The following is a 27,784-nucleotide window of genomic DNA, read 5'->3' on the forward strand; positions in this document are numbered from 1 at the left end:
ATCTCGTGCATTGTGCACAGTTGGCGTGTCTTGAGTCTGCGTGTCTCCATGAGTTACGGTGAGGAAAAGCACAGAGGATTTAGCAGAGATTTTGAGAAAGCAGCTCAAGCACACTTTGACCCACTTATGATTCAGTCAAGATTGAGATTCCACTAAACTTCTTATGAACTGTTATTGTACTGGCAAAGGCAAACTGCTTCTTAAACAGTACATCTCCAAATCCCTCGGCTCCTCTGTGTGCGTGTGTGTGAACACGTACATGCTCTTTTTTTTTTTTTTTATGCATGCACTTTAGGTGCCCCCTTTAGGACCCGAAAAGACAATCATTCAATCAGTCATCATGATTACTGGCATCTCACCACATATTCAAACACACTCTAGAAATTATGAGCTTGGGTTTCTCCCCATTTTTGAGAAGCCACTTTATTTAAATCCTTTTTTGTTGGAGAGATGGAAAAAGAAACTCAATCCCTCTTCTGGTTTCAGTCTTCCACCTTTGAAGGGTTTACATGCTTAATACGGATTGTTTTCTGCTGTCTTATTACATGTACCATGCATATAGTCAACCTGACAAATGTTTGAGTACAAATATATATGATTTCTTATTGTGACCAACTTACTTCCTTTTCTCATACATCTTCCATTCAATAGCTGCTACGAACAGCGCATCGACCGAGAGGAAATATTTATCTTACAGTGCTGCTTTGGAGCTCTTTATTTAAACTATATTGAGACCCACAAGTCCCCCAGACATTTCCCTGCTTTCTCTGCTCAAGCCAGGCTTTCATGGAAAATGGCTTTGTCCATGAAGCAGATCCTTGGTCAAACCGCCCTTCCACGGTTTGTTACCTCAAACTCTCGCTGTTCAGGCCTCAGGCGTCCAACTTCTGTCAAGCTATCGTGAAGGGAATAAGGATAGGTAGTGTGGTATTTATGAAAATCATGCCCCCCCCCCCCCCCTCCTGCTCGGTTGTAAAATGTCAGGGTTTGCTTCAGGGCCTTGGATGGTTAAAAGGTGGAACATCTCTCCGCTGTGGGCTGGAACTTCTTGTATTCATGATGATTATTTTTCCTACACTTGCTCCACAGCCTCTGCCAGGACCCGATCTCAGACTCTGATGCCCTCATCTCAATGCCATTAGAATCTGTTACAGCCGTCATCCACTCCAGACGGCTCATGGTCGAGGTGTAATGTTGTTTGAGAGTAAATTTCAGAAGCTGAAGCAGTATTTTTCCTTTTATTTGATGAATAAGAAGCTGTATAGAAAGTAATTTTGCTTTCCGTGTTTGCATTGAATGGCAATACATTTTCTCCCAGATAGTCATCACCTCTATACAAGTCTCTTTTTGTCTGTCTCTCTCTCTTCATTTGTTTATCTGTCTGTCGTTCTCTCCTGAGCTGTTCGCTGTGGCTGGGAAAGTATTTATGTCTGCAAGCTGCCAGTAGCTTCCCTCCTCTTGGCTTGGTTGATCAAACCCAACTGTAGCCGAAGAGCTCTCCATGTGCTCCCTTAGTTTACCCCAGTATATGTACCTGCTGCAGAGCACCAGAGCTGTGTTTGAGTGCCATGGGCTGTGAACCAAGTCAGATAAATGTGTTGTGGTATTGCTCAGTGGAGTCTCAGGTTTATTTGTGACAGGAAACTGCTGAGTGGTCTTGGAATATGAACATGTAAATTAAAACTAGAGCTGGGGAGTATATTGAATAGTCACAATATTTTATATATATATATATATATATATATATATATATATATATATATATATATATATATATTATAATTTTTTTTAAATTTTTTTTTTTATATATAATTAAAAATGATTCTATATTTTAATAATTATAACTATGATTATATATTTATAATAAAAATAATTGTATAGGCTATTTTTTTTTTTTTTTTTAACTTTGAGTATTGCAGTAATGTGAATGCACTTTTTATTTGGACATTATGTTTCCTGTTTATCACATCATTTGATGTTTCACAATCTGTCTTTGGCTTGCGATTTTTCGAATATGACAGCATTTAAGACTGATGTTTTAATATATAGTTTTATTTATGTCTCAACTTATGTATTTAACAGTCTCTCATTTCAATTTCAGTAGCAATGTTTCATTTCTGCTAATCAGTTCAAGTGGTTTCAATGAACTGATTTTAAATTAATCAGATTAAATTATTGGTTTGCGTTTGTACTCCGTCTCTTTGAGACACTTTATGTACCTAAATGTTTTGATTAAAAATATATGTAGGTAAATATTGATGTTTATGTTCAAACTATTATCATATTGGTGGATTTAAATGAAAATCATTTAATATAATTTTCCCGTGTTTTTTTATTTATTATTTTTTACAGTAAACATGACTTCATTATTTTAAAGTAGATATTTCTTTATTATGCTTTACTCTTTTTACATTTTTAATTTAAAGGTATAGCGGAGGATCTTTCCAAATTTTAGATAAGACCCGCCCTCTCCACTTTTTGAAAAGTTTGATTGATTCACCAGAATGATTGACAATTAGGAGGACCAATAGTTTAGACTACCCACCAGGAAGTAAAACATCCTCCGCTATACCTTTAATTGGCAACAGTTTGTTAAATTATTGTTCACAAAAAGTATCACCCTTTTAAATGATTTCCAAGAAAATGCATAAATATGTATATCGGATACCATCAAAGGGCTGAAAATATTTTACTTTTAACCTACCCCCAAAAAAGGGATATTGATACTTATATAATTATTCCTACTGAGTTTAGAAACAATTACTAGTTAACATGAACAAAGATCAGGACCTGTGATTAAATCCCATTGAACCATGGTCCCAAACACTAAAAGAGCCTGGCTTCTCTGCTTAAGCTTTTTGTTACATTTGGATGAACTTTAATCTAATGTGTTCTCTCTTCTTCCAGGTTACAGCTACTGATGCTGATGGTGGGTCTTTTGGCTCCATCTCCTATTCTCTGGGATCTGGTCCAGGCTCAGTAACCCCGTCTCAGTTCACCGTTGGCAAGCACAATGGACAGATCTGTACTACCACCAGCCTGGATCGTGACCAGGGTCCAGCCAACTACGACTTCACCGTTACAGCTGTGGATGGGGTGAGTGTCTCAGCAGCCACATCCCTCATCAAATATGACTGGACTGTTTTCAGAGGTGCAGTAAATTATGTCCATTTTGGCAGCAAGTGAAAAAAATTGCATGCATAGTAATTCGTCAGTAGTGGTTTAGCATCCTGTGCCTAAGTAATACTTTAAAGCATACTTAAATACTTTAAAGGAAATTTCAGCAGACACATTAAAGCGCTCAGAGGCAGCTGGGCCCTAAAGAGCACCATCTTGTAATATTTAATAAGTTGGGGCTTTTTCCTGACATGCCATTTGCTCCATATGGGATGCCTGGTGAGCAAGATGTTTAGTGACAAGAACCGTATCCCATGTGTACATTGTCCCCTCGGCAGATTGCAGTTCTCAACAGGGAGTATAATCAATCTACTTCCTCCCCTCGCAAATGTTAACTCTGTAATTTTTTTACTTGTACAGATATTTTAGTGAATGTTTTCTGATTTTTAAGCCTGTTATGTAGCCAGCCTCCATCAGTTGGTTGTATAATTTATTATAAAGTTAGATTTGATTGTATATTCTTCAATCAGACCTTTAATGACCATTAAAGCAAGTGTTAACCGATTTATTCTAGGGTGGACTAAGTTCAGTGGCATACGTGCGGGTGGACCTGATAGACATAAATGACAATCGACCAGCGTTCTACCCTCTGAGCTATGCAGTGAGCCTGAGTACGCAGAGCACCCCAGGGACCTCCGTCCTGAAGGTGACTGCTCATGACCCAGATGCTGGGGAGAACGGCAGAGTGACGTACCGTACTGTACCTGGAGGCAGCTCACCTTTCTTCACCCTCAATAAAGATACTGGTGAGAAGATTAGATCTACCCTCATTAAAAGTTCAAAGTACAAGTTCAAGGACCATAATCAGTGCACTTCAACATTAGCCACATTTGCTATCATATACAAGATTTTAAAACCATATAAATATATTTTTAGGTCAGTTATTTATTTATTGTTTTTTTAAAGAAGTCTATTATGCTTACAGGATTCTTTGATTATTAGAAAGTTCAACAGAACAGCATCTATTTGAAATATTGTAGCTATTAAATATGTATGGCATTTTAAATATTGAAATATTTAAAATGCCTTTGCTGTCTCTTTAATGTGTCTTAATGTGTCAGAATAAAAGTATTAATTTCTTTAAAAATAAAATGATCCCAAACTTTTGAATCGTATGGGTTTCAGGGTATTCAGTATGGTTTGATGTATTCTGATACCTTTCAACTTAATATAAACATTTATTTTGGTTGTGCATTTCCCAGGAGTGATTTCACTGTCACGCGCTCTACATGGAAAGGCAAACTCAGTCATTACGATGGTGGTCTCAGCCCAAGATGGTGGGGGCCTTACCGCTCCAATCAATGCCAGGGTCAACATCAGCATAGTGGCAGGACTGGTTGCACCCCCTGTGTTTGAACAAGCTCAATACTTTTTCTTGGTCTCTGAGGATGCCCTGCGTGGAACACAAGTTGGAGTTGTGCGGGCCAGCACTAAGAATGGTGGGTGAGCTAATCTCAGAGGTTTTTCAGTCCCCCCCTTTGGTCATAAAAATCCCAATTCAACATGTTTAAACACACAAAATAGACCTCAATGCATACCCACATTTATCAGTCATGTTGGACTGTGTTCAAGTGCGCTGACAGATGTCTTTGGCTTTTTTCTCCATGGTGCACCACTTGTACAAATAGGCATGGAACCATTGTACATATCTCATTTACAATCAACATTAATCATTGATTCTGTTTCACCACTTGGTATTTTTAACAATTTGCTTTGGATATTTGAGGCACTAAATTCTGGCTCATGTATTGAAAAATAACTCTTTGTCTTACTTTCTTGCTACACTGTGAATTGATGTGTCTCTGGCCATTTCCCTCTTGGTTCTCAGGTGTCTCGAAGGATATATCCTACACTATTAGCTCTGGTGACCCAATGGGCTACTTCACCGTGGATTCAGAGACTGGGGCCTTAAGAACAAGCTTGCCTCTGGATCATGAAGCCCAACCCAGCTTGAATCTGGAAGTCCAGGCGCACTGTGGTAACCCCCCGGCCTTTGGCCAGACTAGGGTACGAATTACAGTGTCCGACGTCAATGACAATGCGCCCGTCTTCTTGCCCTCATCCTCCGAGTCATTGATTTTACCTGAAGACACACGGATGGGTACAGTGGTGTACAAGGTCCAAGCAGAAGACCGTGATTCTGGACCCAATGGTCTTCTGAGTTTTGACATTTTTAGCGGCGGTGCCCAGAGAACCTTCAGCATTGATCGCAACAGCGGGCACATCCGCCTTATTGGCGGTTTATCGTACGAGACCATACCCCGCTATGACCTGCAGGTGATTGCCAAAGATAGCGGCGCACCTCAGCTAAGTTCTACCTTCACCCTGGTCATCCACGTACAAGCCGAGAACGGCCAAGGTCCCATGTTCGATAGCCTCACGTATCGAGTAGAGCTGAAGGAAAGCACACCTCTCAACACACGCTTCCTGCAGGTTAGTGCAGTAAACCGAGATGGCGGCATCACCGCTGGACCATCTTCTACGTCTTCCACCCCACTAGCCTACCACCTGCACCCAGACGGTGATGCTGCAGGGTTTGGCATTGTGTCCGAAAGCGGCTGGCTGTTTGTGAAAAGTGCTTTGGATAGAGAAGCCAAGGAGATGTACCTGCTCACTGTACTGGCCACGTCAGGCAACGGACAGCTGAAGAAGACAGGCAGTGCCACAGTGCGTGTGTCAGTGATGGATGAAAACGACAACACCCCACGATTTACCCAAGAGAGAGCATTCTTGGCATTGCGCGAGAACCTGCCGGCAGGCACTGGTTTCGGCCGAGTGTCTGCCAGCGATCGAGATGCTGGTCTCAACGGTCGGTTGAGCTACCGCCTGCTCCATCTGGATCACCACTTCCAAATCAACTCCCACACAGGTGAGAATCAAATATGGCAGACAGTCCAACAGACCAAAACGACTTTGAGTGGCAAGGTCAACTTGGCACCTACACAAGTTCTCTAGTGGTTTGTGGTATCATGTTTGTCTGTATTGAGTAAGGATGTCCAAAACTACATATGTTCAAATTTGACCAGTTGGTGAGTTGTTTATGAATTAGTCAGCTATTTGGTCTTGAGGAAGCACTGTATAATTTGGCTGGTTTAGGGTCATGTCAATTAGCATTTCTTAAAAGTTAAGTAACAGCTTTCTAAAGAGACTTTTAGCATGCTGACAGTTACTATAGATCACAATCCTCACAAAAACAGTTATTTTACTGATTGTTAGCATGCTGTCTTAGAAGTTTTACAACTGCTAACATAAAAATAAAACAAGAAAATCTATATAAACTAGCCAACCTCAGTAATCCATTAGTCAGTTGTTGAACGGCTAGTTGACTATTCTGACCCATCCTTAATGTGGAGCTGTTGAGCATACTGGACATCACACAGCTCCAGACTTCTAGCAGCTTGCTAACTGTGGGGGTTCCTCTTGTTGATGTCAGGATGTGCCATCTGTGCCTTCTGCCACTGACATTTTCCTCTGCAGTGAAATAGTTTCTCACCCTTTTTCTGTGTTTTCCATCTGTCCTGCTCTTTTAAAGGTGAGATAAGCACAAAGCTTTCCATGGACCATGAACTTCAGTCCAGCTACCAGCTCATTGTGGTGGCTCAGGATGGTGGGACCCCTGCACGCAGCGCTACAGGCACTGCTTTCATCACGGTTCTGGATGAGAATGATAATGCACCCTCCTTCAGCCATGCTCACACAGGAAGAGAGCTCTTTCTGCAGGTATGAGAGCTAATATTAGCTTCATAATCCTCAGCTATATCTTCTAGAATAGAAAAACTGTACATTATAATGTGTACAGCATATGTTCTTCAGGTTCATTGTGTCAACAAGGAGTTCGCTAGCATGTAGATGCCTTAAAGCTAATAAACATGGACTAATAGCAATAAAACTTTAATTTAATTAGATATTTTAGAACTTGCTAAGCTGATGAGATAGGCAAATATGTTCAAAAGAATTAACTTTACTATTAAAAAGTTTGGCGTCAGTAAGAAAACTTGTTTAAAAGTGACAGTAAATACATTTATAATGTTACAAAAGATTTCTGTTTTAAATAAATGTTGTTCTTTTGAACTTTCAATTAATCAAAGAATCCTGAAAAAATAAAAATAAATCATGGTTTTCAACTTTCCACAACAATATTAAGCAGCACAACTGTTTTCATCATTGATAAATAAGAAATGTTTCTTGCGCACCAAATCAACATATAAAAGTTATTTTTGAAGGATCATGTGATGCTGAAAACTGGAGTAATGGCTGCCATCATTCTGGAAAATTCAGCTGTCATCACAGGAAAATTACATTTTAAATACGTTAAAATAGAAAACGGTTATTTGAAATTGTAGTAATAGTTTTTTATCAACTAAATGCAGACAAAAAAAATTTAATAAATGATTTTTAAAATCTTACCATTCCCAAAGTTTTGAATGGTAGTGTTCTAATATGTTTCTACACAGACTACTACATTGGGAAAATTATACAGATTTTATATATAGTAGTGAGCTGCATTGATTAAAAAAGTTAACTGAAATCTCTGTACAGGCACTAGAAGGTCAACCATCTGGATTTCTACTGGGAACCATTCATGCAAAAGACCCTGATGAAGGAGAAAATGGAACTATTTTCTACTCTATGTCTGGTAAGAACGATGCATAAGTGAATAAATCAATTAATCAAAAACATCTTGTAACCACATGCAAAGTTTACAACGATAAGCATTTTGTCTTGACTACTGAACATGAAACTGCTATGCAGTATGACACAGTCCCAGCTAATCAAAGGATATTTAATGGTAAATGTGCTGTGAAGAGACATTTCAGACCAATGAGATTCGGACGGGACGGGGCAGGGTGGGGTTACCCATTGTGATGCCGCTCAAATAGAAAACAAGCACTTAACAAAATGATTAATTCCGTTGCAGTTGATTTAATACAAATATTACAGTTTTAGTTTGTTGTTAAGATTGCACTGCATACTGATACTTTAAAAGTATGCTGGTACCAAAAATACATCATACCTGACCCCTGCAATAATATTCTGCTATTTATCAGTTTAGGCAGCGTGACGTGAAGTGTAGAAGGTAATGTGTTGATGCGTGAGATCATTAAATATGTTTTGTAGCAGATTTACTGAATTTGACACATAACTATTTCATTCTGTATTAATTAAATCCAGATGGGATCTCGAACAACACGGAAGTCATATGCAGCCTTTGTACAGTAGAGGAATGGTCTATCCAATCATTCTTTATCTGGTTAGGACCAGTGTTGGGGGTAATGCATTAAAAGTAATGCGAGTTACATAATCAGATTACTTTTTTCAAGTAACTAGTAAAGTAACACATTACTTTTAAATTTGCAACAATGTATCTGAGTTACTTGATGCTTGCTTATGAGTAAAATGATGCTTATTGTAGTTCTAGACTGAATGTGAGCATTTACTCCTCTCACTTGAACAAAAATAGATTCAGTATTCCTCAAAATGAATAAAAACAGTGAAATGCAAACTCAGAATATTACACAAACCTGCTATAATTAAATATAACACAAATATACTTTAAGTATTTAATCTCACTTTATTTACCAATGTATTTGCTGCTGACTTTTGATGGCCAAATTCAACCATATGAATAGGCAAAAATGACTTTTAGATAAACACCATATTTGTGTTTAATTTTTTTATTGCTGAAGTAAGTGTTTGTTTGTTAACGCGAAAGTAATGTACCTGTAACGCATTACTTTCCGTAAAAAGTAACCAAGTAACACAATTAGTTACTTTTTTAGGGAGTAAAGCAGTATTGTAATGCATTAATTTTAAAAGTAACTTTTCCCCACACTGGTTAGAACATACAGTGATGCACACAAACTTGTCTTTGATTGCCCGTTCCATCCTGTCTTTGCCGTAGGTCCTAGAGCTGAACGTTTCACTCTGAACCCAAACACCGGAGAGCTGCGGTCCTCTTCCCCTTTGAGTCATTCTGAGCGGCCTGAGTACAGTTTCATCGTTCTGGCCTCGGACCGAGGTTCACCCCCTCAGAGCGCCACCATAACACTGAAAATACAGGTCAGTCTCCCTCCAGGAATCAGATGGGACATATGAAACAGTGGCTTGGTGAAGATACACCTAGAGTCTGTGAACCAATCCAAATCATGCTAACTTAATCCACTGGAAGACAGATGGATTAAACATCCCCTCTGGACCCTCATTCTTTGGCAGGTTTCCTGACAAATTTCCTAACAATGTATATTGTACCTTGATTAGTTATGGCTATAAACCTTCAAAAATGGAAGTTAATACAAGGGTCTTTGGTCATATAAGTTGTAAGTTAAAAATAACACCTTCCGCCACATGGATCTACTCATCACCTTTTCATAACATGCAAAATGATTTATTTAATACTGTTATATGAAAATATGAACTTGTAGATTATTCTCTACAGGAATGGATCCGTTTACATCCACTCTCAGGTTAAACAGCATGTGAAGGAAATATGGAATGATCAAGTTGGCCTAATCAAGGCTTACATTCTTGCATTGCAAATTTCCATAGCTAGCTCATCTCTCCTAGTCCAAGTCTTGTAACCTTCCCCAAGCAATGCCGGGAAAAATACTCTCAGCTGGCTAATTTTAGGTGCTCAAAGATGAATTTCTTAGCCTTGACTTTTTTCCCCTCTCCCTCTAGCCGTTGTTGTCTGCAACATTTTAAGCGTGATATTACGGTGTAAAACATTCAAAGTAGGAGTGACCGTCTCCCAGCTGCACCGATACAAGTGCCAGCTGTGCTTTCTGCTATGTGGTGTCAAAGTCTCGTAATACAGTTCAGTAGCCCTTTGAAGAACAGAAAAGCTCCTTGTGAAATACCCCAGTGATCAAATTAATATTTCTCCAACTAGTCAACAGAGTGGAAACAGACACAACGGACATTAACGGTAGTAAATTCCAACATGCAAATGCCTGGAAAACACATTTATGCTGTGTAACTATTTAATATTGTTATGTATGTGCCAAGACAAATAATGAAGTTTATAATTTCTATCTAATTAGAATAAAAACAAAAGAGCTCTGGCAAGGTTTTGATACTTTTAGAAATCAACAGTTTGATTTAAAAGCAGCTGTGCGTAAAAAGGGGAAAAAAGTTGATCTTTTGTTGGAACGTGCTTTGACGTGTCATTTACCGCTTAATGTGGGATTAATTACTCCTCTGTCCTATTATGTTTCATTAGAAGACTTGGCCTCAAGAATCTCTTTATTGCCAATATACTAATCAGACTGCTGCGTAATGATGATTTAGGCATAGTAAAAAATTAATAGGTTATTCATGAGCACCTGTATTGCAGTGCATACTTTCAACACATAACTTCTAAGGATTAGTAACTTGCATGTCTCTGAGTTTATGTTTTTCCTTATGTAAATGTTTGTTTCCATCTCTCTGTATCTGTCTTTCTCTTTCTTTCTGTGCACATACACACATGCACAGGCTCTAGTAACTATCAAAACAATGTCTCATCTATGAAAAGAAACTGTGCAGGCTTCCATATTAGGAAGTGAGGTTCTTTTGCTTTGAAGTGAGTCATCTATGAGGATTCTGTATTGTTATTAAGAATATTTGCACATTTGAATGTTCTAACAGTTTCCTATTCTGATTATGTTTACTTTAATCCAGTATTGTTTTTCCTGGCAGGCACAGACCCATCAAATTAACTCTGATTAATGCTAGCAGGTTTGTTGTTTGAGCTTGTAACCCCCCACCAAAAAAAAAACTTTATTTTTCATTCTCTGTAAAAAGAATAGAGAATGTGGGCTGCAATATGTTTCTGTTTTGTTGGATTTGTAGTCAACTGGCAGGACTAATGGGTTGTAGGTCTGTTCTGATATGTAGTAAAATAACTCAAAATAAAAATCTAATAATAAACCAAAAGACGAAAAGTTAGATCTTTTGTGGTTTATAGTAATAAAAAATAATATGGGACATTTTTGTTTACTTTCATTCCCATTTGGCTTGTTTGTCAGTTTTGCTTAGTATCAGTCCTGTGTGGTTTAGGCAAGTCAACAAAATACCTTTTTGTATATATTTGTACTATAAACAGTGTTGGCAGTGTGTTCGCAATTTTAGATCCAGTGTTGTTTTAGTATCATTGATGTACTATTATAGTTGTCAATATTTAGAATTAGATTTTATTTTCATATTGTCTGTTTTTGAATTTTAGTTACAGATTTAGTAATTTTCTGGTGTGTTTTTGTCATTTTACTCGCTTTTCAAAGCTAAGTTTTAATTATTTTAGTACTTGTAATGCAAAAATGTTGCCTTGTCATCGAGCTGAAATTAAATATATATATATTTTTTTTTTTTTTTTTTTTTTTTAAGTAGTGACTTTTTTTTATTGTTTTAGTTAATGATGATAACAGAAGGAAAAAGTACAAATAGTAAAAATATACAGATAGTAAAATATCTACAAAAATGTTTTTATTGACTTACCACAGCAGCATAGGACTAACATGATGCAAAACTGACAAATAAGCTAAATAGGAGATATATATATATATATATATATATATATATATATATATATATATATATATATATATATATATATATATATATATATATATATATATATATATTTTTTTTTTTGTAAAGTTGAATCTAGTATAATCCAATAAGCTCCATTCCTGTTGTAGAATAAACATGCCGAACATTTAGCAATGCTTTGCTTTCATCATTTCAGCGTCTTAATCTAATACATACATGTCTTTCTTTACAGGTTCTGAGCTCAAGTAAAGGATCGGCCACCGCTAACTCCCAACCATTAACCCTGAATTCTGTGGAGGGAGCTAAACCCGGCTCTATCGTGGGGTCTGTACGTTCACCTGATTCTCAGACCCTTCCTGAAGCAGGCCAGGTCACGTACACGGTGGTGGGAGGAACAGACTTTGACGGCACCTTTGTGGTAGAACGCCAGACGGGTGACGTTTACCTGGCCCATGAGCTTGACTTTGAAAAAGCTCCTCGATACACTCTCCAGGTTGAGGTGGATGACTTCTCCATGCCCCTCCCTAAAAGTCACATTGTAACATTGGTAATTGATGTCGAGGACAGCAACGATCATGCTCCCGAGTTTCCCGAAGACCCCGTCATCATAGTCGTCCCTGAGAGCGCAGATCCTGGGTCGACTATCTACACCTTCCAGGCCATTGATAAAGACGGAAGTGGACCCAACAGTGAAGTACACTATTCCATCCTTCAACAGTGGCCAAACGTCCCAGATCTCCTGTTCCTGGATCCAACTACAGGAGTTCTCTCTTTGGGAATGATGCTGGATCATGAGAGGACCTCTTCACTACTCTTGGTGGTTCAGGCGACTGATTCAGCACCCGATGTCAGTCAGCGGCGCCGCGGGACAGTCACAGCCCGCATATTTGTCACTGACGTGAATGATAATGGCCCTGTGTTCATCTCACCGTCTGTGGTGAGTGTGATGGAGGACCAGCCTGTGGGCTTTGTCTTGGTCTATGTCATGGCTGTAGATGCAGACCAGGGAGAGAACGGACGAGTGACATACCGTATCCAGAGCGGCAACACCGGAGCAAAGTTCAGCCTTAACCCAGATACAGGTAAACTAATCAGCAACTCAGTCTAAATGAAATGCGTGATGTTCACTATATATTTTTGTTCCCTTTTCATACTTTCATACATAAAATATATAAAAATTGAATATATTCCTGTGATTAATTTTAAGCATCATTACTCTTCAGTGTCACATGATCCTTCAGAAATCATTCTAATACACTGATTTGGTGCTCAAGAAACGTTCCTTATTTTTATCAATGTTGCAAACAGTTGTGCTGCTTATTTCTGTGGAAAAAAAATGTACACAATGCATATCAATGCACGATCCATATCCATGTATTGTTGCACCCCTAATTATTATTGTCACTTTTTCATTTACAATACAATACAACAATACAAAATTATAACTGGTTTTAAGCACATTTTCTCATTCTAATTTATAAAACAATGCTAAACACCACAAAGATGCTGTGATGGGTATGTAAAATGATAAGAAAGGTTAGCACTAATGCAACCATAATTGTGCATATTGTTTGTTTATCTTTTGAAACCTTGTTATTTGAGGTGTCTTGCATTTTGAGTGATTTTCAAATGCTGTGGCCAATTACTCAACCTACCAGTAACATTAGGACATGCAGCAGGGATTGAATTTATGTGTGAACAGGACATTAAGGGATTAGTTTTCTGTCATCATTTCCTCACCCTCATGTCGTTCCAGACTTCCATGGAAAATTGCATCGCATGCGAAACGCACCTTCATGTTGATTCTGCATTTCTGCTTGACTCGCATCTTTCCTCTCCTCCCAAGTCAGAATTCTCTAAATGCCCTTTAGTTCTCTTAATCCTAAAAACTGCCAGCTCAACATCTCATCCATTCTGAGAAATGCTGTCCTGTGCTGTGAGTTCTGAACAGTTTCTCTCATCTCTGTGTGTGTGTTTGTGCATTAGTGCATCATTCATGACATAAAGCAGGAATGTAAGACAGTACACTGGTAGCTATTTACAGCATGTTCTGCCACTAACAGAAAGAGCTGTGTTTCTCAGTTCCAAATAGCTTTGCTGTGGACCTTGATATGCTTGATATACCACACTCGATAATATTAAGGATCCGAAATTTATTGAACTAGATCAAGTCTGTACTTTAGCTTGTGGTCACAATGCTCGAACCTGTTGTACTGGTAATTGCAATAACAGACTACAGAAATAATTGTGTATCAAAATATAGTGCAATCAAATATTAAAAAAATTGAAATATAGGCAAATATTATATAAGCTTAAAGTGATTTTAAGTGAGATTGAACCTCTTTTCTATGCAGTGAAAGTACAGTAAATGGTCGCCAGAGCCTGTCAAGCTGCACCTGGTTTTACAGAAAAGGTTTAAACTAGTCCCAGTCTAAAATGCATGTTGTTTTTTTTATCTCAAGATGCACACCAGTAATGTTTTTTTCTTCTTCTAAGGAACATTCATAAGCTACTTAAATGTCCTAATTGAACTAAGGCCTAATCCGAGTTTAACAAGCCCTGTCTTTGATACCAGGCCAAAAACACCATAAAACTAGTCCATACTACTAGTGCATTGTATTTTAAAATATTTTGAAGTCATATGTTGGTTTGTGTGAGAAACAGAGTGAAATTACAGTCATTATTCTCTTCTGAGAGTTTTGAGATCATCAGATTTGAGAATCAATGGCAGGCATCATTGAAGTCAAAACTGAAGTCAAGACAGGTGAATTATATTTGAGAGCTGCTTGTCTGCATTCACTTTCATTGTATAGAAAATATCAACTTTTCATCAAACTTTTGTAATCCATGAAAGCAAAAAAAAACGTGTTTGGAACGACACAAGGTTGAGTAAATGATGATAGGATGTTCATTTTGGGGAGAGCAGTCTCTTTAAAATAACATTTGTCTGCTTTGTAAATGACAAACCCTCTGTGCAAACTCTTTTACTTTGGAAGCTCATTATTAATGCTCTCAGCTATTAACATGAGAATAGAAAAGCAAAACATCTCCAATCTTCCTCTTGGTTTCTCCTTACGTTATCGTAGCACAAATGTTGAGGAGTCAAATTGTCTGAAAATATTCAAGCTGGTAATACTAACCAGATTAAAGCCTCAGAGGCATGTTAGCTCAGCGTTATGGAGATAGAAGAGAGGGAAAAATAAATCAAGACAGAACGAAAACACCCTCTAGTGTCCTAGTTCCCATCATGCCTTTACAGCCTGCTTTGAATCACTTCGTCTGGTTCTTTAAAAGCATGAAATTGAGATTGGATCAATAGGAGCACCGCTCGCTTGTGGTAGGCTAACGACAGGGGCGCTGGCACCCCCAAATTTGAGCAGGGCACGGCAGGCAGGGCCGTTGCGTGTCTAGAGTGCTTGTTTATGCGCTCTTTGTGTTTGCTGTGGAAAAAACTCATAAACTGCGGCCAGATAGTTGAGCTGTTACAGTGGCTCAGCGAGTGTTCAGGTAGGGAGGGCTCCGCATGGGAAAAAAAATATTATTTAAATACGTCGCATGACTTACACTCATTTGTAACACAGCAGAAAGGCGTCAACTCTTCGTGCTGTGATGTTGCTTATGCAAGATCAAAGTGTGCTACAAGATGGAAATCATTCGTCGTGCGAGCGTGTGAATGAGGCTTTGCTTAAGCGCGAGTGGTTTTGTTTTAAACAATTTACATCATGGCTTCATTACTGTGTAATTGTTTAAATGCAGTTCAGCAGGCGATCACTCACAAGAAATACCAGACACAAAGCTTATTACATTCATCATATGGTAGCCTAACACTTTTGCTTATTTCCTCTTTAGGTTCTTTGTCTATTCTTAGACCAATTGACCGTGAAGAGCAAGACCTCTACAACTTGACCATAGTGGCAGAAGACCACGGTTTACAACAGCACAGCAGCTCCCAGTTACTGTCAATCCAGGTGATTGACGTAAACGACGAGGCGCCGTACTTTGAGGAAAGTGAATATGAAGCTTTTATTGCAGAGAATCAGCCTGCAGGAACCACTGTGCTGGTCGTTTCAGCTTCTGATATGGACCAAGGTAAAATATACTCCTCTCTCTCTCAATATATATACAGTATATATATGACATATATATAAGGGCTATTGGTGGTATACTTAAATATTTTCAAATTTTCATTAATAAATATTTTATTGATTTTAATTAATATAATTAAACCATGTCTTTGGCCGTTATGTCACATCTCACGCCATGAGTGCCACATTTATAAGACTTACAAAAACATGAAGTTGGTACTTTAATCTTGAATTAGTCTGATGATAGGAAAATTCCTTATTACAGAATGCACATATGAGTCAGGAGCATGATTAATTACGGTAGTTTTGTACCCCGTTATGGTCTTTTTTTAATCACACAAAATGTACATGTTAAATTAATGATAATAATACATTTTGTATACATTCCCCTGTATCTCTGCCACACTACAACTCAGATATACATGTCTGATATTAAACGGTACTGTCTGTAAATGCACGCATTGAGTGAGAAAAGTTCATTTCTTGTGAGATTAGTGATGGTCACACCATCCTCTTTAAAAGTGACACGAATGTTTGTTTACGGCTAACATTTCCCTAAAAACACTGGATACCACAGCCAAACCCATCACAAATAAAAGTGTGTGGTTTTAATTGGTGCCAGCCGGGGGGTGGTGGAAGGGGAGGGCTGCATTCTCTTGGACTTACTCAGGGGCAAATAAAACAGAAGGATCATAAACTTTCTCTCCATGAACAATTAGCGAGGTAAACAGGTGACACTCTGCCAGTTTGCTCGCCTTTTGCACGCGATCTGCCATCCAATACCAGAGGGAAGGCGATTGAGACCAACTGCTTAGACAGCGGAATTAACTACAAACAAATAAAAACAGGGTGTGCTGCCGTGTTTATTCATTCCGTGAGAAAAGTCTATTGTAAAAAGTGAACATAGCCTCTTAAGAATGATGGCTTTTTTTTCCTCAGACGTGATCATTTGAACTTGCATTTGGGGAAACTGTGCAGATTCATCTAATGTCATGTCTTTATGCTTTTTCCATAGGGACTAATGGAATCGTGATGTACGGAAGCATTGTAGGAGATGATTTCAGTATTCATCCGGTGACAGGAGTCATAACCACCTCCAAAGCTTTAGACAGGGAGGCCCAAGGGGTGTATGCTGTGACAGGTACTTCCGGCAGAATGCAACTGCTCAATTGCAACAGAGAATTTATTATCTTGGTTTCTGCCAATGTCATGTCACGGTTGGGCATGCATTTGTTTAGCCAGTTTATAACCTCTTTCTCATAAACAGTTTATGCCAGAGATGGTGGTTCTCCTCCCAATTTCGCCAAGACCACAGTGCGCGTCACAGTGTTGGATGAGAATGACAACAGGCCGGCTTTTGGGAGAGTGTACTACAGTCTGGAGGTGCCTGAGAACCAGGAGCCTGTGACGCTCTTCACAATTAGAGCCACAGATCAAGACACCGGGGACAGTGGGGTGGTGCACTACAAAATCACTGGTATTAATGCCATGAGCAATATTATTGTTGTTGTATATGTTAAATATTATTATATATTTTATACAAACAGCTAATTGTTCACACATGTTTTGTAATGCCCAAAGTCATTTTCAGTTCTACAAATACCCATTAATCCTTCCCCCAATGTTGCAATATTTGGTACAACCTCATCAGAACTCTGTCTAGACAACAACATTGACTAGGTTAGTATTGCTTAAATGGAAGTGAATGATCCAGGCTGCATTTATTTGATCAAAAATACAGTGAAAACCGCAAATATTATTACAATTTAAAATAATAATTTTCTATTTTAATATTTATGTAAATGTAATTTATTCCTGTGATGGCATCATGGCAAAGCTGAAGTTTTCAGCAGCCTTTACTCCAGTCTACAGAAATCACTCTAATACTCTGATGTTGTGCTCAAGTACATTTTTTATTATTATTAATGTTGAAACCACTTGTGTTGCTTAATATTTTAAAACTTACGATTCTTTGATAAAAGTTTGAAAGAATATAATTTATTTGAAATTGCAGAATAAAAGTATTCTTTCCAAAAACAACCCCACATTTTTAAATGGTAATGTACTTTTAGTCACTTGGTTAAATATCTTGTGTATCATTTTGCAGAAAAGATTCATTATTCCACAAAAAGGTAGCCAAACATTGTGAACTATCTTCTGAACTATAAATAAGTTTATTTATTTATCCATTCCTTTATTACATTACAGGATATAGCAGTTCTTAAATAAGAGATTATGAGAATAAGAGATTATGCAATATTGAACACTTCACAGATCAGTGCTGATGAATTGAACAGGCCAGATGACAAAATAATTGTTTTATCTTTCTTTTCTCAGAGGGAGACCATTTTGGTGATTTCAACCTGGATAAGAAATCAGGTGTGCTGTCCACCTCTAGGCCTTTGGATCGAGAGTCCAAAGCAAAGTACACCCTCACCGTGGAGGCACAAGATCAGGGTATACCGCCCCTCACCAGCACTGTCACTTTGGACATCAATGTGCTGGACCTGAATGACAACACCCCAGTGTTTCCCAGCAGCAGCTACTCTGTGGAGGTATCAGAGGATGCTTCAGAAGGGTCTCTTGTTTTGGAGGTTTCAGCCTCTGACAAAGACGAAGGGTCCAACAGCCAGTTGGTCTACTTCCTGAGCCGCGAATCCAGAGGTATGTTCATTGTGGACCAACACACAGGTCGCATTATTACAGCGGCAGCTCTCGACCGAGAAAAAGTGGCCTCCTACAGCTTCCAAGTCTACGCCATGGACTCCTCAGCAGCCAATCCCCGTAACACTTCCGCTGAAGTGACCGTCCAGGTCTTAGATGTAAACGACAATGCCCCCTTCTTCATCACAGACCCGCTCATCATCAATGTCTCCAGCAGTAGTCTCTCCAACCGTAAAGTGCTTGCCACCATGAGAGCTGAAGATAAGGATTTCGGTGCAAATGGATCTGTATTTTATCGGTTTGCGAATCCTGTCAAAGGCTTCACCATAAACTCCTTGACGGGGGACATCCAGGCCACTGAGAAGCTCAATGCGCTGACCCAGAGCCAGCGGACCCTCATTGTGGAGGCCATGGATCAGGGTAACCCATCGCAGTCCTCTCTGGGAGTGGTGGTTGTGTATATCCGAGAGCAGAGTTACCAGGGCATCCGCTTCTCGCGCAACACTAAGGATGTGAGCCTGCAGGAGAATGCAGCTAAAGGTACGATAATGTCTAATTGCTGTTCATTTGTGATATCCAGCTGTAGCTCAAACTGTATAGCATGAGGCTAGCAACACCAAGGTCATGGGTTTGATTCCCAGCTGATAAAATGTATATTTTGCATGCAAGTCATAATGCCAGTGTAATATAAAAACGGGGGAAATGAGTTGGACGGTTAAATATCCAATGTTGTCCGATATGATAAATAAAAAATTGCAATATTGGATGACACCCTTTATGGTAGTAATATTGTGCATCACTACAATCTCTCATACATGCCAAGTTGATGGAAAATGTCCTTTAATCATCAAAGGTCCTGTCTTTTTCATAGGTACAGCAGTTGTTCAGATACAGGCTCACTATCCTGATGGATCTAGCAGTGGCATCAACTACAGCATTTTCAGTGGCAACAAGCTGCAGTCCTTTAGCATCAGCCCCCACACAGGTATGATAGTACATCTAAGTATTTGCATCAATATTTTTGTGATAGTAGTCTTTATATTGGGAAAGATGTTTCACTATTAATCATAATAAATTCATTATTTTAGGTGAGATTTGGGTAGAAAGTTCCATGGGTCTGGACTTTGAGGAGACCCCACGACTCCGCCTGGTGGTCAAGGCTGAAACCGCATCCTCCAGCTCCTTCATGGCAGTCAACCTTCTCCTACAGGATGTCAATGACAACTTACCACGCTTTCAACTTCACAATTACGTTGCTTATGTTCGTGAGGCCCAGGGTTATGATCATCCTATCATTCAGGTGTAGTAATCTCCCGTCTTTTTTCTGAATGTCTGAGTGTTCATTAAAGTGTAAAGTTGTGGAGTACAACATCCCTTGGCCTAAATGCAGCATATTTTCAGTGCAAGCTAGAAGAGTTTCCTTTGCGTTTTCACAGTGTTTTCATTGTCCATGGTGAGAATATAGGCTTAGCTGTCCAACATAGCCACAACCAATTCCCCTTTTCAACTTTTTTTTTTAATAATTTGAGTTCCAAAGCCAACATTGCTTAGAGGGTTATGTTACGTTCGAGCAGCTGTTGCAAATCTGCCTGTGTTTTTATTGCCAATTTCACCGGTAATTTCCTCAGGTGTTGGCAAATGACCTGGACCAGGGTCAGAATGGGCAGGTGACCTACTCCATAAGGTCATCATCCATGAGTGGCCTCTTCAAGATCGACCCTGTCACAGGCAGTATATCCACCGCTGCCATCATGGACAGAGAGATCTGGACACAGACTAAGTACTAAGTTCTTCCTTCCACTATGTTTATGTTGTTTCCTTTTAACTAAGAACAAAGAGTCTGTAGATCCTTAAAAATGTGTGATTGAAACGTAGTCTTAAATTCAAATTTGTTTTATATATATATATTTCTATATTTATACACTTCTGTAGAGGCAGATGCACTGATGTGGCTTAAACCTTGATAAATAATTTTTTATCTTTGTTTTAATTATATTTAGAATTTGCATTTAAAACATCTTACATTTCTTTCCCATCAACATGAAAATAGTCTGTGAGAATGCCCAGACTCTGACACTAATTTTATTGTTGTGTCTCCAGCCTGGTTATTATGGCAACGGACAGAGGCAGTCCTCGGTTAGCAGGTTCTGCCACTCTCACGGTGATCATTGTAGACCTGAATGACAACAGTCCCACCATACCTGTTCCACATGAAGTCCGGATCCCTGAGAGTAAGTTGACTGCTGTTTGAACTCAATATCATTGCTGTAATCAATGAACTAAATTTCCTATTTTTTCTGGCAGACAAACAATGAGGCACACCGTGCTGAAAGATTGACTCAATTATCAGGCGTTTTTCTCGCCAAAGTCCTCAATGGTTATTTCCTGTCACTGATGTTGTACAATGTGTCCAATAATGATTGCCGTTGTCCAGCAAAACTTAATAATTTTGAAAGGTGCAGCCACAAATTAAAACAAGTTAATTACTTATTACACAGGGTTATCAAGATTGTCGATTTCTTTCTCTAGATACTTTGATTGGAACCGTGATCACTCAGGTCACAGGGAATGATGTGGACTCTGGGCCTGCTCTCTCCTATTCCCTTCTTCTGGACTCAGACACTCAAGGGAAGTTTGGAATACACCGCTTTGGAGGAGGTGTGTCCTTGACCGCCTCTCTGGACTTTGAAGAGAGAACATGGTACATGCTGACCGTCAGCTCCTCAGACACCAAGCAACAGAGTTACGCAAATCTGACCGTGCTTGTGGAGGATGTGAATGATAATGCTCCAGTCTTCTCCCAGGACCTTTACGAGGTACGTCAGAAGAGATCACGTTTAGGATGAACATTGATAGAAAAAGTACATTTCTGTAGTTTACTTTGAAATTAAACCCAATATAAGATAATTGAATAATATAAAGTAAACAGTTATTTGACCAACCAGAATTAGGTACTCCAGAGTAATAATAATAGCAAATTACGTAAGCTTTAAAACTCTATTGTCTGTTTAATGAATAAGTTCCTCTGGTTAACATCCTTAAAAGCACTTGCAGTTTATTTAAAATGGCAATGAGACATATTTGTATTCAGAAAATTTTCCCTGTGAGCACCACATTTGAAAAATATTTCTTGAAGTAAAAAGAAATATAAATTGATGCTATGTTCTGCTCAAAGCAGTCAGTGTTAAGGCCGATTTATGTATTTGGCAGGTGACTCTAGCAGAACACTCGACAGCAGGAAGCTCAGTTATCACAGTAACTGCTACAGATAAGGACTCTGGAGAGAACGGAAGGATAACATACAGGGTCGTGTCAACAAAGGACATGTTCTACATTGACCCAAGCAATGGTAAATTATCCTTTTATTCCTGTTGTTATCCTTTTGTATTTATTGTTCTTCATCCAAATCATTGTCAGATGTCTTGTAGAATCTATTTGTAAGGATCAAAACAGTTGATGCAGTGGTTCTCAGATGTTCTTTCTTCAGGGCCCACATTGTAGGAAGACAAGTGGCAATCCAACACTATATCAATTGTATTAGTCAAACAAAAACACTGAATGAATACACTGAGTAAATTAGGAACAACAGAAGTAGTTTGATTTACTAGCCTAATGCATTCAACAAACACTACACCAAATATTGTGTTGCTATTACCCATATTACCAAGGACAGATATATTTTTGCCTAAAGACTCTAGACTTAGATGCATGACAGTCCAGGATCCCTTTCATTATTATTATTGGGTTGTCAACCACCATTTAAGAACCACTGTTTTGAAGCATATAATAAAAGCCCTTTTCTTACCTTGAATCTTATCCTGCAATTTCTTTTCATAGGTACTCTGTTCATCAAGCAGAAGGTTGAGTTTGACTCGCAGCGCCCTTCCATTTTGGTGGTGATTGAAGCCAGTGATAGTGGAACACCACCATTGAGCACCCTTAGCACAGTTCAGGTGCATGTGTCTGATGTCAATGATAATGCCCCTGTATTCCACCAGACTGAGTACAGAGCATCTGTATCCGAAGACGAAGTTCCTGGTTCGACCATTCTAACCCTGGAAGCGGTGGATGGGGACTTGTCTAGGGACAACTGTGGCTTTGATTTTGCCATCGCCAGTGGGAACATCGGTAATGCCTTCCAAATTGAGAGCAGTGTTCGCTTCCTTGAGGGCCATGGATTTCAGACCGTTGGAACGCTGATATTAGTTGATAAGCTTGACTTTGAGATTGTGAATGGCTACAATCTTACTATTGTGGTCTCAGATCGTGGCATACCACAACAAAGCTCAAATGTTCCAGTTTTAATCACTGTAATGGACACCAATGATAACCCACCATCCTTCAGTAGGGCGGAATACAAAGTTGTTGTCAATGAAAGGGCAGAAACAGGAACAGAAATACTTCAGCTTTTTGCTGTGGACCCTGACTCGACACCTAATGGAGAGGTTCAGTATTCAATCAGTTCTGGTGATGAATCTGAGCTCTTTTCTGTAGATCGGTGGACTGGGTCCCTTCGTCTGCGGAGGTCTCTTGATAGTGAGGAACAGTCGTCTTACATGTTCATTATTCAGGCCTCGGATGGTCATGGCCACTTTGCTCTTGCTCCTGTAACTGTCGAGGTCAAGGACATTAATAATAATCGGCCTTACTTTCCTCTTAAATCACTTACAGCAAGCATTCGTGAAAACCAGCCCCAGAATGCTCTAGTAACCATATTACATGCAATTGATCATGACAAAGGAGCATACGGAGAACTGAGATATTTCCTGATGTATAATTCCGGCAATGGTAAAGATTCCTTTCTAGTGAACCAAACCTCCGGTGAGGTGCGAACCCGCTTTACATTCGACTTTGAGAAGATAAACACTTTCAATTTTATTGCCATGGCAATGGATGCAGGCAACTACTCTTCTACAGTCACAGTGCAAGTTTTTGTGACTGGTGAAGATGAGTATGACCCCATTTTCACTAACTCAGATTTCACTTTCCATATACCTGAGGGTGCCAAGAAAGGGCAAAGCATCGGCCAAGTAAATGCTAATGATGAGGATGGAGGGGTGGACGGCATCGTCCTCTATTCACTCGCAAACAGTTCACCTTACTTTGAGGTCAACACATCTACTGGAGTGATATCCCTCAAGATGGATGCCTATCATCGTCATATAAGCCGGTCTAAAAGAGAGACACGTCAGATGACGTTGGATGTTATTGCCCACAGTCCTTTGGAGAATTCCCGAAAAGCTTCTGCCCAGATCACAATTGATGTCACTCATACATCCTTTGGCTTAAACACAGATATTAATGTGGTACTTGCCAGTGCTATAACAGCTTCCTTGGCAGCCATTGTGTTCCTGATCATAGTTGTTGTGGTGATATTCCTCTTGAGATCCCATAGGTACAAAAAACAAGAGACCAGAATAGTCACCAACGGTATTGTTCTGGAGAGTCTTGAAGATTCAAAAGTTCAAGGGGATGATAAGCTATATCATCAGACCCTTCCTGGTTATGCAACAGACCAGACTGGGAACCGAGGAGGTACCTACACACGAGGTGGGTCTCTTGACCCATCTCACTCTAGTGGACGTGGTTCTGCCGAAGCCGAAGCAGCAGAAGATGATGAGATTCGGATGATTAATGAATATCCACGAGTTTCTAGCGTCTCCTCCTCTATGCAGGAGCACATAGCTGCTCGTGGGCCTGACTCCGGTATCCAGCAAGATGCAGATCAGCTGTCTGACATTTCCTGTGAGCCAGGGATGGATGCAAACCAATGGTTTAAAGGGAAGAAACTGGGAAGTTTAAGTGGGACAATGTTATCAAGCCAGTTGCCAACTTATCGGGATGAAGGAGGTGGATATCTTGGGGTTGGAAGGGGGCTTAACATCTCACATCCGAAAGATTATGCTTTCCCAGAGGATGGTAAGCCTGCTGTCGATGGTTCTCTTACAGCAATCGTGGCTAGTGACGAGGAACTGAGAGGCAGCTACAACTGGGACTACCTCCTCGACTGGTGCCCTCAGTTTCAGCCTCTGGCTAATGTCTTCACAGAAATTGCACGATTAAAAGATGAGAACGCACCACCTAACCCTCGGCGACCATTTCATCCCAAAGCAAAGACTGATCCCAAGCCCAGAATTGACCCTCCTCCCCTAATTACCTCTGTAGCTCATCCAGGGGCCAAAACTGTTTTGCCAAAACCTGCTGTAGGCCGAACATTTCCCCACCTTTCCTCATTGCGACGATCTCCTATTGACCATGATGGCTCTGTTTCCTCAATTGCCATGTCTCCAAGTTTTTCTCCATCGCTTTCACCACTTTCAGCACATTCCCCTGCCATCGCTCCTTTTGGTGGTCACTCGTCCTCCATTATCAATACAACTGACCACTCCTTAGAACACGAGGAGACAGAACTGAGGATTTAGTGCAGTCTAAGCAAAGGATTCCCGAAAGGATTCCAACGTGACTCAGGTTCTCTAAAAATGCCTCTCTGGCATGGTCCTCAACATCATGTTGTATGTAATGTCGCCCCACTGGCTGGCCAGAGGTTTCGGTGCTTTTGTCACCCTTCTTTAGACTTACTGACTTGAGTTGTAAAAAATGACTTTTTATAATGCTGTTCTAATGATCCTGAAGATCAACTGACATTTTTATTAGCCCAGCATTTGCACATTTTAAAGGACAGTTATGTTTGATGTCAATGTTTTGTAAGAGAAAACACTTTTGTATTCTATATTTTTGTACTGATGTTTTTTGTTTAAAAAGAATGACATATGTCAAGCGGTTGCTATAACCTGTGATTTTATTGACATTCATTTATATTTGTATATTTGTGGCTGTAACAGTATGTTTGTTATCAGAGCTTGTTCTAGTTTATTAACGGTTGCCATTCTAAATTGTTCTTCTAAGTATGTTCGGTATTAAGCTCTTAAATGTTTGGGGAACATGTTTTGCTGTCAGTATTTATAAAAAAAGGTTACAGTCTGCAAAATGCCACTGTACAGTCTTTGAAGGTTATGCTGCAGACCATAGTGATCATTCATTTCTACATGCTGCTTCCCCTCCCTTAGCCTGACTAATGGGAACACAATTGTAGCTATGAAGCTAAATATCAAAAACAAAAAACAAAAAACTTGATTTCGAAATCTAAAAACTTCATTAACACATTAAAGGACTTTTTCATTGTTTTTAAGTGTTGAAGCATAACAACTTTAACACAAGGACACAAGCTATCTGTTTTTTGTTTGTTTTTAAACTACAAAGAATTAACAGTAACAGAAATGTTAAACATTTTTATGTCAGCTCTTATCAGCACCTTTGAAGACCTGACACTTACAACCACCTTAACGTAACTGGAAATAACGTGTTGTCCTTTTTTGTTCTCATGTTTGTTCTCAAGTGGTATTTTGAAAACAGAGATATCCTCCAGGCCAGTGAAAAGGTTATGTTGTTATTACAATAAATAGGCTCCAAATAGGCTTATGCTAAACTAATTTTTACTGGATGTTAATGTTTGAATAAATACATCAAGCTATCCAATAACATACATAATTTGACCAAAAAGATTCTCACAACTCCACTACTCCCTAGTCAAGGTACTGTATAGGTAATTTTTTGTAGCATCGTTCATACATTGCAGTGGGTAAACAATTGGTAAGTTATTATACCACAAAATGCTGGATTACTTTGTTTTTGTGTATGTAAATTACATGGCTCAATAATGTAATTACACCCATATTTGTTTAAAAGCACTGGTGATTTGATTTTAGTGACATATTTGTTCCTACAATGTACAGTTTGCATTAAAGTTAAAAGATAAAGAAAATATATTTCAAACTAAATAATGGCAGCATTGTACATTCTCCTAACAGGATTAATTTGTAGCCTTTTAATTTGCATAAGTGATTGTGAATCATTTTTTGTAAAGTATTTTCTAATACTTTAAAGATGATTGTAAATGTTGCCATATGACCATACTGTGCTGAAAACAAGTCAGCATGCTTTTTTTTTTTTTCCTGATGCCCATTGAAAGGCTCAACTTGTAATTATGAAAATTGACAGTGCCTATTGAAGAAAAACATTGTGTTTATGAGTGATTGTTAAAATTATGCTTTGTTCAGATAAATTTTTTGAGGTTAGCCTGATTTAACAGGATATCTCTCTACTTGTTTAAGAATACTATATTTATGGCAGATACTTCACTTTTGTACACAAACAATTCCTCACTCGTAACTGTGAACATGTTATACTCATGCTGCCTTGAAGGAAAATAAATAACGTTCAGTTGTTCTGTGTTCATTTAAAAAGTTTCTCATAATGTTTGAATCACTGTTCATAGAGTTTTACGTGAATGAAATCTGTTTACATTAATTTTGAATAGCACTGTGGTCCAAAAAATGGCCAGCTGTTTGTCTTACGTTTGTACCCAATTTAATCCAAAGGGCATTGATGTTAGGTTGTGGTGTTTTTATCGTAAATGATGACCAGAAAAAAGAAAACCTTTTGAAGAGTTTTTTTTTTTTTTTTGTGAATTTGACAAAGTGCCTGATTAAAATGTGTTTCCAATAATGAGCCTTAGTTTACATATTTTTTTTAGATCTAAAACAAGATAATTTTTTTGAACTACATTGTAAATTTGAACTGTTTTTCAGTTGTAAAGCTATAAGTTACAATATATATTTTCACCATGCTTAGCTAACCTTCAAGGCTGTCCACTTCAAAATTGCTTAGATGCAGAACCAGAGCTAGATGAGGTAATTACCATAGTACAAGGACTGGGCAGAGGTAAAGCCGCTGGGGCTGATGCAATACCAGGTGAGCTTCTCCAAGCTGGAATTGAACCCCTAGCCAGCCATTTCCATCAACTCATTTTAAAGTGCTGGAGCTCTCAGCATGTTACCCAAGATTTCAAGGATGCAAAGATCACTACACTCTACAAGAACAAAGGGGACCATGGAGATTGTGATAATTACCGTGGCATTTCACTGTTGTGTGTCACAGGAAAAGCCCTGGCCCGCATCTTACTGACTGGCCTTCAACAGCTAGCTAAGGTCATAATATCCCAAGGCCCAATGTGGCTTTCGTTCCCAACGGCTCCACAAGAGACATGATATTTGCTGTGAGACAATTAAAAGAAAAATCAAGACAACAGAATCTGCTTTAGTAGACCTGACCAAAGCTTTTGACTCAGTCAACAGAGAAGCTCTTTTTATGGTCCTGCAAAAGGCTGGCTGTCCTCCCACCTTCTATCACTCATCAGATCTTTTCATAATGGAATGAAAGGCCGAGTTCAATCTGATGGTGACCTATCAGATGAATTCCCAATAAATCGAGGT

At 39.0% G+C, this 27,784-nt stretch overlaps 1 protein-coding gene across 1 annotated transcript in view; it reads left to right on the top strand.

The window, feature by feature from the left end:
- The window catches only part of dchs1a (dachsous cadherin-related 1a), a 98,154-nt gene extending 71,399 nt beyond the window's left edge, over positions 1-26,755 (top strand). The window contains exons 3-21 of the mRNA XM_082179675.1: positions 2,908-3,096; positions 3,692-3,923; positions 4,380-4,616; positions 5,006-6,046; positions 6,710-6,897; positions 7,717-7,813; positions 9,080-9,237; positions 11,936-12,785; positions 15,553-15,792; positions 16,804-16,929; positions 17,056-17,265; positions 18,126-18,992; positions 19,324-19,437; positions 19,541-19,752; positions 20,081-20,232; positions 20,553-20,683; positions 20,982-21,268; positions 21,663-21,801; positions 22,290-26,755. Coding sequence (XP_082035801.1) covers positions 2,908-3,096; positions 3,692-3,923; positions 4,380-4,616; positions 5,006-6,046; positions 6,710-6,897; positions 7,717-7,813; positions 9,080-9,237; positions 11,936-12,785; positions 15,553-15,792; positions 16,804-16,929; positions 17,056-17,265; positions 18,126-18,992; positions 19,324-19,437; positions 19,541-19,752; positions 20,081-20,232; positions 20,553-20,683; positions 20,982-21,268; positions 21,663-21,801; positions 22,290-24,874 — 8,055 coding nt within the window. The 3' untranslated portion in view covers positions 24,875-26,755. The remainder of the gene's footprint in view (positions 1-2,907; positions 3,097-3,691; positions 3,924-4,379; positions 4,617-5,005; positions 6,047-6,709; positions 6,898-7,716; positions 7,814-9,079; positions 9,238-11,935; positions 12,786-15,552; positions 15,793-16,803; positions 16,930-17,055; positions 17,266-18,125; positions 18,993-19,323; positions 19,438-19,540; positions 19,753-20,080; positions 20,233-20,552; positions 20,684-20,981; positions 21,269-21,662; positions 21,802-22,289) is intronic.
- Positions 26,756-27,784: the final 1,029 nt, after the last annotated feature.

This window comes from Leuciscus leuciscus (assembly GCF_965113295.1).
Source record: "Leuciscus leuciscus genome assembly, chromosome: 9".
Lineage (NCBI taxonomy): Eukaryota > Metazoa > Chordata > Actinopteri > Cypriniformes > Leuciscidae > Leuciscus > Leuciscus leuciscus.